The sequence below is a fragment of the Stenella coeruleoalba genome (assembly GCF_951394435.1).
Source record: "Stenella coeruleoalba genome assembly, chromosome: 5".
In the NCBI taxonomy this organism is placed as follows: domain Eukaryota; kingdom Metazoa; phylum Chordata; class Mammalia; order Artiodactyla; family Delphinidae; genus Stenella; species Stenella coeruleoalba.
Genome location: NC_137150.1, coordinates 62432900 through 62444937, shown reverse-complemented (window position 1 = coordinate 62444937; position 12038 = coordinate 62432900). Strand labels below are relative to the sequence as shown.

At 36.7% G+C, this 12038-nt stretch overlaps 1 protein-coding gene across 5 annotated transcripts in view; it reads right to left on the bottom strand.

The window, feature by feature from the left end:
• Positions 1-12038, bottom strand: part of VPS8 (VPS8 subunit of CORVET complex) — a 315789-nt gene that overhangs the window by 285251 nt on the left and 18500 nt on the right. For all 5 annotated transcript variants that reach the window (XM_079921327.1, XM_079921325.1, XM_079921329.1 and 2 more), the window contains exons 5-6: positions 5054-5147; positions 600-632 (exon numbers count right to left, since the gene is read on the bottom strand). In XM_079921327.1, coding sequence (XP_079777453.1) covers positions 600-632; positions 5054-5147 — 127 coding nt within the window. The remainder of the gene's footprint in view (positions 1-599; positions 633-5053; positions 5148-12038) is intronic.

Sequence of the window (12038 nt, the reverse complement as noted above, 5' to 3'; positions counted from 1 at the left end):
GGAAAGGGACAAGAAAGCCCTTCTGCAGCTTATTCACAGGAGCCAAAAGGCACCAGAAATACTCAAAACCCAGCCCACTTCCTCACCAATTGACTATCTAATAAGAAAGCTACAGGAGGCAGCTGGAAATAGTTGAAAATAGAAAAGAGGGCACTAGTGTGCTTTCAATATCCCCCAGTTCTCTATAATCACTCCACAGATTTACTATTTGGCAGGCTTGGCAATGGAGTTCAGAGCTGTTAAGTGTACTATTTACCACAAAGTGATTTTACCAAACACTGTTTTCCACTCCCTATAACCAAAGCGAGGCCAAGTCACAGAAGGAGCAAATATACTTGGGCAGGGTAGCACCACATACAAATAAATTGGGAAAAGGCTAATCATTATTTTTCTTAAAAAACAAAACAAAAAGAGAAAACTGAAAATAGAAAGAATGAGAACATTCAACAAGGACAAATTTTAAACCTGATTACTGGCAGTAAATGACATGAATTAATTATCACAAAATTTATGTAATAACTTTGAATATCGGAAGAATAAATCTAAGAAAACCTGATCAAATAGAAAGCTTACCTTTAAAGGATTTAAAGTATACTTACAATTGCTGTAGGCAAGCCAGCATCTACTTTATCCTAAATAAAATTTTAAAAAAAAGTATTTGAAAAGACTTTCCCATTTTTAAGCAGAAAATGGTATAAGGCCCTCTCTTTACATATACAATTCAGACAAGAGGTAGAACCGTCATTTTTGCCCCCAAATAAGAGAAACTACAAAAGTTGTATATACCAACAAAATATAAAGAGCACAAGAGCAGATCGTTTTCTTTTACTGTTTCAGGAAGGGTACTGATTATAAATGAAAATGTAAAGGGAAAGAGAGAGGAAAGAGATTCTATTTTCAATAATGTGAATAAACTATAAGTACTATGGGTCACAATGGTAAGAGTACATAAAGATTTTAAAAACGGAAACATATACTAAAGACATTCTTCCTCTAAGTAGGAGCTTCCTACCCAGCAGATTACAAAATAACCCCTAAATAAAAATCATCAGCCATAAAAAGAAACGAAATTGAGTTATCTGTAGTGAGGTGGATGGACCTACAGTCTGTCATACAGAGTGCAGTCAGAAAGAGAAAAACAAATACCGTATGCTAACACATATGTATGGAATCTAAAAGAAAAAAAAAAATGGTTCTGATGAACCTAGGGGCAGGACAGGAATAAAGACGCAGACGTAGAGAATGGACTTGAGGAGGGGGGGAGGGGGAACGGTAAGCTGGGATGAAGTGAGAGAGTGGCATGGACATATATACACTATCAAACGTAAAATAGATAGCTAGTGGGAAGCAGCCACACAGCACAGGGAGATCAGCTCGGTGCTTTATGACCACCTAGTGGGGTGGGATAGGGAGGGTGGGAGGGAGGGAGACGCAAGAGGGAGGAGATATGGGGATACATGTATATGTATAGGTGATTCACTTTGTTATACAGCAGAAACTAACACCATTGTAAAGCAATTATACTCCAATAAAGATGTTAAAAAAAATTAAAAATGAAAGGCAAAAAGAAATAAAATAATTTTTAAAATAAAAATAAATAAATAAAAGCCAGAGCAGGGTATATTCAGTCAGAATAAGAAAATCAAAACTTAAGTGCTAGTGCCAGCTCCTTACCAGTGACTGTGTGACCTCGGCACAGCCACCTAACCCTTCTGAGTATTAGTCCCCTTACCTGTTTGCAGAAAAGGCAAACACTGCCCTAGCTACCGCCATGAGTTGTCCTGAGGATCAAATTAAATGTAAAATATCCTAAAAATGTAAGGGTGTCTACTAATATTTGGTACTTCTGTAGCTTTGAATAATAACAAGGGCTTTCAATGATTACAACTGTAGTAGCAAAGAGCTTTCAAATGTATTTATCACATTATTTGATACTCAAACCAGGAGAGATGGATCAAACAAGTAGTATTATTCTGATTTTCCAGATTAAGAAAACAGATTAAGATTCTTAAGATTCAGATTAAGTTTCAAAGAGCTTAAATTGACTTGCCCACAGTTATTCAGGAAGTGGTAGACTATGTCTAAAACTCAGGGTTTCCATTCCCAGACCAGGCTCTTTGGATCACTTCTGTATTTCTTTTCTGTCTGTCCCTGTCAGTGTGCTCAATTCATTATTATAATCTCTCAGAAGGCAGAATCTATTGTATCCAACTTTACAGAGCTTCCCAGGAACTAACCTAAAATACTTACACCAGGGCATGGAACTATGAGGAAGAACAATCACCAACGCTGCTATGTACAACGTTCTGGAGAGTAGGATATACTCAACTTTGTGTGGATGTGTGTGTGTAAAGGATGCCTAACATAATGCTGAACAATAAAGAAACATGCAACAAATATTTGATAAATGATTGATTTGTGTCCTGGACAGGGAAAAAGAATGAGCCAGCAAATGAAGAACATAAACTATATTCAAAATGGAACCTGAAAAATGCAATCAGAAGTCAGCTACCTTTCAAAGCTAAAACCCACAGATATGGGAAGCAATTTAGAGGATATATGAATAGAATTTTAGTGCTGGTGTTACGGCATCTTAGGATAGTGATTCTCAAAACCCACGCGCGTTAGAACCACCTGGGATACCCGTTAAAATGCAAATCCCTAGCTACACTGCTAGAACTAGATTCCAATTCAGTAGGTCTGGGATGGTGCCCAGGAATCTGTATTTTCATAAGTATCCTAGGAGATTCTTATACAATGGACACATTTTGCAAAAACACTATGCCAAGGTATCCCCGTCATCTTAAGTGATCATAAAATGATAAATACCCTTTAAAATTAATTTGAATCCATTTTTTAACATCTTTATTGGAGTATAATTGCTTTACAATGATGTGTTTCTGCTTTATAGCAAAGTGAATCAGTTATACATATTCATATGTTCCCATATCTCTTCCCTCTTGCATCTCCCTCCCTCCCACCCTCCCTATCCCACCCCTCTAGCTGGTCACAAAGCACCGAGCTGATCTCCCTGTGCTATGCGGCTGCTTCCCACTAGCTATCTATTTTACGTTTGGTAGTGTATTTTAAATATAGTCACATGTCATATTACTTTGAGGAGGATTCCAAAATTAAACAATGAGGTTCACAACTCCAAAAGTTTCATCTCTCCTAAGTGTTCTCCAGGCACAGACTACAAGGCCATGATGATCAACGCCTTAGGCAGCCCTAAATAACATCACTATCCACATGGCTGAAAGCATTACTGAGCAGCCATTCAGGAGAGAAACCCCAAAATATAACTAGCTTTACATGTTAATAAACCAACCATCACAGAAAAGCATACAATTTAAATTGAGCTGGTAATCCAAAATTAGGAAAGCAGAGTATGAAGACTGTCACAAGAAAAGCAGTTTTCATTTTAACATACCAAAGGAGCTCAGCCATGGCAATGAAATAAGAACAGAATGCAAACACTCTGGGATTTATTACAATTTTTCCCTCCTCTTCAAGAGAAAGGAGAAACCCTTTTAAATAACAGATTTATCTAATCATTGTTCAATGTCTGAGTTTTAGTTCAGTCTCCATTATTCAAAATATTTTTAAAACTGCACAGGTGGGTCAAATGACTGTTCTGGTTCATCTTGATTTTGAAAGGAATGAATTTCATCACCTACATCAGGATTAAATTCAGAAAACGTCATGGAAATGTAATCCTCAACAGGTGGTTCCCATTCTAGAAAATATGAGCTACTCTCCACCTACAAGAGGAAGGACAATTGCCCAGGTTTCCTCCATTGCTTGACTATCTCTCTATTTAAATTGACTTCATGATATATGAGCTGGGTCAGGGTATACCAACTGCCCGCAGAGAACACTTTTTCTTTCTTTCTTTTTTATTGTTTCTTTGGGGGGTTTTTTGGTTGTTGTTTTCGGGGGGGGGGGGTTGTGTGTGTTTTTTGTGTTTGGTTTGGTTTGGTTTCTGCAATAAGAGCTTTCTCTAATAAACCTGAAGATTACAATGTGGTTATGGTGTCATAATGCCACTTCTGTATCAATCTCTTACCCTTGTGAAAAATCAAAACTTTGTCCAAACTGAATATGCAAAATACCAATTAAACTCCAGGAAAAGAACATAAAAACATATCAAAGTTCCTGGGGTATGAATCTGTCATCATCATCATTATTATTACTATTATTATTTACAGAACCTATATACTGAATTCAGAAAACCAAAACTGAAAGTCTGCGTAAAACTACAGGCCTTGAGGCCAAAGGAAAATTTGATAAAACATACCCGGATCAGCATCTATTGTCTTGATGGACTATTAAATATTTCTGCACTTAACACAGTACTCTAAATCATTTTCAAAAAAGACACAGATATTCTGTTCCAGCTATTATACACTGGCCACATTCACCAATACCACCCTCATTTCACAACAAAGAAGCACTAGACTTGGGAGCCAAAAACCCCAATTTTGAGTAACTGCTCTGCTATCTCCTAACCCAATGATGTAACACAAGTTAATGTCACCTCTCTGAGCCTGTCTTCTTATTTGTAAAATAGGATATGGCTCTCCCTACTTTCAAAGTTGTAAGAGTATATGAAATAAGGTACATGAAAAGACTTTTGTGAATTACAAAAAAAAAATCACTCAGTTGTAAAAGATTCTGATCAATCATTTCTCCATATGAAAAGACTAAAAAAAACAAGCACTCTACCTCAACCAAATACACAAGACGGCAACTAAACTGCAAAGGAATTTAAAGAAAAAGCAGATAGTGTTTCTTTTAGGCTTGCTGCCATATTTCATTTAGGCACACCCGAGACTCTGGGCAGACCTTTATTTCATGGCTGCACTAATTTCTATGTCAAGATGTGTAGCTATGTCTTATGAGTCAAAAATAATCACACAAAACCCATGAAAGCCAGATTCTATTTTTCTTAAGCCTCGGGCCAAGAGAAGTGCTATGCTTTGTTTTATGCTCATTCCTACTTCATTATGCCATTGCAGGTTATAAAGTTGGGGGAAGAGAACAAAATACTTACAGCTGCAGACACTATTTGGGCAGAAATTCCCTTCAAAAGTGAATGTCGCATAACTGATCCATGGAGTGAAAAAGAATCAGGTAATTTCTTCTTTCTTAAAAAGAAAAAAAAAAGGAAAATGTTTAAGAATTGGAAAAAAAAATTGAAGAGGCAGGGTCTTTAAAACTTTGGAAGAAGAAAAAATAAAAACGAGAAAAGCATAAAACACTGTATTACTTTGTTAGCTCTGGTTTGCAAAGAGGTATAAAGTCTAACAGTCTCACGTTAAAATGTACTGAATCCACCCTGAGCCTCAGAGAAGCACAAGCAGGAAAATGAATAAAGCCACCATTTCTTTTTCACTGATTCAACCTGTTTCTTGCCCACCTTAAGAAATACAGCAAGAGGTTCTGCTACTCATCAGAAGGTTGCCTATAGAGCACCCCTGCTCACATGTCTACATTACCTCTACCTGCCTTCCACCTTTGCCACCTTTCTTGCCCTCCTGTTGTCTATAACGACCCTCTCAACGACCCTCTCATTCTCCAACCAACTGCCTCAAATTCCCTACTCATTACTCATTCTCTGATGCTCCTTTCACTTAACCTACGCATCACTGTACAAAAAATAATTTAACTTTTACCAAACATTGAACACCTACCCTATGTGACTAAACGTATGCTCTGGGGATACAAAAATAAGAAGGTCAAAGCTCCTACTCTCAAGGACCTCATATCCTAGCTAGAGGGACTAATGAGTAACTCACTCTTAAATTAAAGGATAAATGTTAGAAAAGAAAAATAAATAAAGCACTGCAGAAATGAAATGAAGAGTTTAATCCTGTTTATTAGGGAGCTATTAGGGAGAGCTATAGAAAAGAAAAGGCATCTGAGCTGGCCTTGATAGATAACTAGGAGTCTGTCAGACAACAAAAAAGCACAAGCAATAATATGAAGATGTAATGGTGCACAGTGTGTGGAGAATGTAAGTACACAAAAGGCATGGACCAGGAGGACAGGAGTGGGAGTGCTCAGAGATAATGTCAAAATGGTAAGCAGGGTTCAGACTGATGCCATGCAAAGCAGTTCTGACATTACTATGCAGGCAAAAAGAAGACACCACAGCTTTTAAGCAGGTAGTGACCAAATCATCCAAAACATTTACGTTATAATGGTTCCATACAAATTTTAGGATTGTTTTTTCTGTGAAAAAATTTGTTATTGAAATTTTGATAGGGATTGCACTGAATCTATACATGGCTGTGGGTAGTATGAACATTTTAATTAATCCATGAACATGGGATATCTTTCCATTTGTGTTTTTTAATTTCATTCATCAATTCTTATAATTTTCTGTGTACAGCTCGTTCACCTCCTTGTTCCTAAACTTATTCCTAAGTATTTTATTGCTTTTGATGCCACTGTAAATGAGATTTTTATTACTTTTTTATATATTTCATTGTTAGTTTATAGAAACACAACTGATCCAAATCAAAGTAACCTTGAGAAAGAAGACCAAAGCTGGAGGCATCACACTTCCTGATTTCAAACTCTATTTCAAGCTACAGTAATCAAAACAGGATGGTACTGGCATTATAAAAGACACATAGATCAACGAACAAAACAGAGAGCCCAGAAATAACCACTTGCATATATTGTCAATTAATATTCGACAAAGGAGCCAAGAGCACTCAATGAGGAAAGAATATTCTCTCCAATAAATGGTGCTAGGAAAACTAGGTAATCACATGCAGAAGAATGAAACTGTACCCTTACCTTATACCGCTCACAAAGATTAAACAGATTAAATACTTAAACATAAGACCTGAAACCACAAAGCTCTTAGAAAAAAACAAAGGGAAAAACCTCCTTGACAGTGGTACTGGCAGCAATTTTTTGGTTATGTATGGAACCAAAAACACAAGCAACAAAAGCAGATATACATATAATATATATAAATATATATAAATGGGACTACATCAAACTAAAAAGCTTCTGCACAGCTAAAGAAACAATCAAAACATGAAAAGGCAACCTATGGAATAGGAAAAAATATCTGCAAACCATTAACCCCATAAGGGGTGAATAACCAAAATATATAAAGAACACTTATAACTCAAGAGCAAAAAACGATCTGAGTAAAAAAATGCGCAGAGGACCTAAATAGGCATTTTTCCAAGGAACACAACAGATGGCCAACAGGTACATGAAAATGTGCTCAACATCACTAATCATCAGAGAAATGCATATGAAAACCACAATGAGATATCATCTCATATCCATTAGTATGGCTATTATCAAAAAAACAAAAGATAAGCATTTGTGAGGATACAGAGAAAAAGGAATCCCCAGACACTGTTGGTGGGAATGTAAACTGGTGCAGTCACTATGGAAAATAGCATGGAGGTCCCTCAAAAAATTGAAACTAGGACTACCATGTGATCCAGCAATCCCACTTCTGGGTTGTATATTCAAAGGAAACAAAATCACTATCTCAAAGAGATACCTGCACTCGTATGTTCACTGCAGCATTATGCAAAATAGCCAAGATACAGAAACAACCTAAGTTAAATGTCCATCTACAGATGAATGGATACAGATGTGTATGCACATACACACACACACACACACACACACACACACACAATGGAATATTATTCAGCCATGAGAAAGAAGGAAATCCTGCCATTTGTGACAACACTGATGGACCTTGAGGGCATTATGCTACAAGAAATAAATCAGACAGAGCAGGACAAATACTGTATGATCTCACTTATAGTGGAATTTTAAAAAGCCAAACTCACAGAAAGACAGACTAAAATAGTGACATCCAGGGGCAGAGGGAAATACAGAGATGCTGGTCAAAGGGTATAAACTTCCAGTTTTAATATGAGTAAGTTCTGGGGATCTAATATACAGCATGGTGACTATAACAACACTGTGTTATATACTTGAAAGTTGCTAAGAGAGTAGATCTTAGATGTTCTCACTGCAAAAACAAAAAACAGGCGAATTATGTGAGGTGATAAGTAACCCTTCTGTGGTAATCATTTCACAACATATACATATATCAAAGAATCACGCAGAGGGAAGACAGCAGAAGCAAGAAGAATTACAATCCTGCAGCCTGTGGAACAAAAACCACATTCACAGAAAGATAGACAAGATGAAAAGGCAGAGGGCTATGTACCAGATGAAGGAACAAGATAAAACTCCAGAAAAACAACTAAATGAAGTGGAGATAGGCAACCTTCCAGAAAAAGAATTCAGAATAATGATAGCGAAGATGATCCAGGACCTCAGAAAAAGAATGGAGGCAAAGATCGAGAAGATGCAAGAAATGTTTAACAAAGACCTAGAAGAATTAAAGAACAAACAAACAGAGATGAACAATACAATAACTGAAATGAAAACTACACTAGAAGGAATAGCAGAATAACTGAGGCAGAAGAACAGATAAGTGACCTGGAAGACAGAATGGTGGAATTCACTGCTGTGGAACAGAATAAAGAAAAAAGATGAAAAGAAATGAACACAGCCTAAGAGACCTCTGGGACAACATTAAACGCAACAACATTCGCATTATAGGGGTCCCAGAAGGAGAAGAGAGAGAGAAAGGACCAGAGAAAGTATTTGAAGAGATTATAGTCGAAAACTTCCCTAACATGGGAAAGGAAATGGCCACCCAAGTCCAGGAAGCGCAGAGAGTCCCATACAGGATAAACCCAAGGAGAAAAATGCCGAGACACACAGTAATCAAACTGGCAAAAATTAAGGACAAAAAAAATTATTGAAAGCAGCAAGGGAAAAATGACAAATAACATACAAGGGAACTCCCATAAGGTTAATAGCTGATTTCTCAGCAGAAACTCTACAAACCAGAAGGGAGTGGCATGATATACTTAAAGTCATGAAAGGGAAGAACCTACAACCAAGATTACTCTACCCGGCAAGGATCTCATTCAGCTTCGATGGAGAAATCAAAAGGTTTACAGACAAGCAAAAGCTAAGAGAATTCAGCACCACCAAACCAGCTCTACAACAAATGCTAAAGGAACTTCTCTAAGTGGGAAACACAAGAGAAGAAAAGGACCTACAATAACAAACCCAAAACAATTAAGAAAATGGTCATAGGAACGTACATATCGATAATTACCTTAAACGTGAATGGATTAAATGCTCCAACAAAAAGACACAGGCTTGCTGAATGGATACAAAAACAAGACCCATATATATACTGTCTACAAGAGACCCACTTCAGATGCAGGGACACTCAGACTGAAAGTGAGGGGATGGAAAAAGATATTTCATGCAAACGGAAATCAAAAGAAAGCTGGAGTAGCAATACTCATATCAGATAAAATAGACTTTAAAATAAAGAATGTTAAAAGAGACAAGGAAGGACACTACATAATGATCAGGGGATCAATCCAAGAAGAAGATATAACAATTATAAATATACATATGCACCCAACATAGGAGCACCTCAATACGTAAGGCAACTGCTAACAGCTATGAAAGAGGAAATTGACAGTAACACAATAATAATGGGACAGTTTAACACCTCACTTACACCAATGGACAGATCATCCAAAATGAAAATAAATAAGGAAACAGAAGCTTTGAATGACACAATGGACCAGATAGATTTAATTGATATTTACAGGACATTGCACCCAAAAACAGCAGATTACACTTTCTTCTCAAGTGCGCACAGAACATTCTACGGGATAGATCACATCTTGGGTCACAAATCAAGCCTCAGTAAATTTAATAAAATTGAAATCATATCAAGCATCTTTTCTGACCACAACGTTATGAGATTAGAAATGAATTACAGGGAAAAAAACGTAAAAAACACAAACACATGGAGGCTAAACAATACATTACTAAATAACCAAGAGATCACTGAAGAAATCAAAGAGGAAATCAAAAAACACCTAGAGACAAATGACAATGAAAACATGATGATCCAAAACCTATGGGATGCAGCGAAAGCAGTTCTAAGAGGGAGGTGTATAGCTATACAAGTCTACCTCAAGAAACAAGAAAAATCTGAAATAAACAATCTAACATTACACCTAAAGGAACTAGAGAAAGAAAAGCAAACAAAACCCAAAGTTAGCAGAAGGAAAGAAATCATACAGATCAGAGGAGAAGTAAATGAAATAGAAACAAAGAAAACAATAGCAAAGATCAATAACCCTAAAAGCTGGTTCTTTGAGAAGATAAACAAAATTGATAAACCATAAGCCAGACTCATCAAAAAAAAGAGGGCGAGTACTCAAATCAATAAAATTAGAAATGAAAAAGGAGAAGTTACAGATACCACAGAAATACAAAGCATCCTAAGAGACTACTACAAGCAACTCTAGGCCAATAAAATGGACAACCTGGAAGAAATGGACACATTCTTAGAAAGGTATAACGCTCCAGGACTGAACCAGGAAAAAATAGAAAATATGAACAGACCAATCACAAGTAATGAAATTGAAACTGTGATTAAAAATCTTCCAACAAACAAAAGTCCAGGACCAGATGGTTTCACAGGTGAATTCTATCAAACATTTAGAGAAGAGCTAACACCCATCCTTCTCAAACTCTTCCAAAGAATTGCAGAGGAAGGAACACTCCCAAACTCATTCCATGAGGCCACCATCACCCTGATACCAAAACCAGACAAAGATACTACAAAAAAAGAAAATTACAGACCAACATCACTGATGAATACAGATGCAAAAATCCTCAACAAAATACTAGCAAAGAGAATCCAACAACACATTAAAAGGATCATACACCATGTTCAAGTGGGATTTATCCCAGGGATGCAAGGATTCTTCAATATACGCAAATCAATCGGTGTGATACACCATATTAACAAATTGAAGAATAAAAACCATATGATCCTCTCAATAGATGCAGAAAAAGCTTTTGACAAAATTCAACACCCATTTATGACAAAAACTCTCCAGAAAGTGGGCATAGGGGGAAACCTACCTCAACATAATAAAGGCCATATATGACAAACCCACAGCAAGCATCATTCTCAATGGTGAAAAACTGAAAGCATTTCCTCTAAGATCAGGAACAAGACAAGGATGTCCACTCTCGCCACTATTACTCAACATAGTTTTGGAAGTCCTAGCCACCACAATCAGAGAAGAAAAAGAAATAAAAGGAATACAAATTGGAAAAGAAGACGTTAAACTGTCACTGTTTGCAGATGACATGATACTATACATAGAGGATCCTGAAGATGCCACCAGAAAACTACTGGAGCTAATCAATGAAGTTGGTAAAGTAGCAGGATACAAAATTGATGCACAGAAATCTCTTGCATTCCTATACACTAATGATGAAAAATCTGAAAGAGAAATTAAGGAAACACTCCCATATACCATTACTACAAAAAGAATAAAACACCTAGGAATAAACCTACCTAGGGAGACAAAAGAGCTGTATGCAGAAAACTATAAGACAGTGATGAAAGAAATTAAAGATGATACCAACAGATGGAGAGATACACCATGTTCTTGGATTGGAAGAATCAATATTGTGAAAATGACTATACTACCCAAAGCAATCTACAGATTCAATGCAATCCCTATCAAATTACCAATGCCATATTTTACAGAACTAGAACAAAATATCTTAAAATTTGTATGGAGACACAAAAGTCCCCGAATAGACAAAGCAGTCTTGAGGGAAAAAAACGGAGCTGAAGGAATCAGACTCCCTGATTTCAGACTATACTACAAAGCTACAGTAATCAAGACAATATGGTACTGGCACAAAAACAGAAACATAGATCCATGGAACAAGATAGAAGGCCCAGAGATAAACCCACACACCTACAGTCAACTAATCTATGACAAAGGAGGCAAGGGTATATAATTGAGAAAAGACAGTCTCTTCAGTAAGTGGTGCTGGGAAAACTGGACAGCTACATGTAAAAGAATGAAATTAGAACACTCCCTAACACCATACACAAAAATAAACTCAAAATG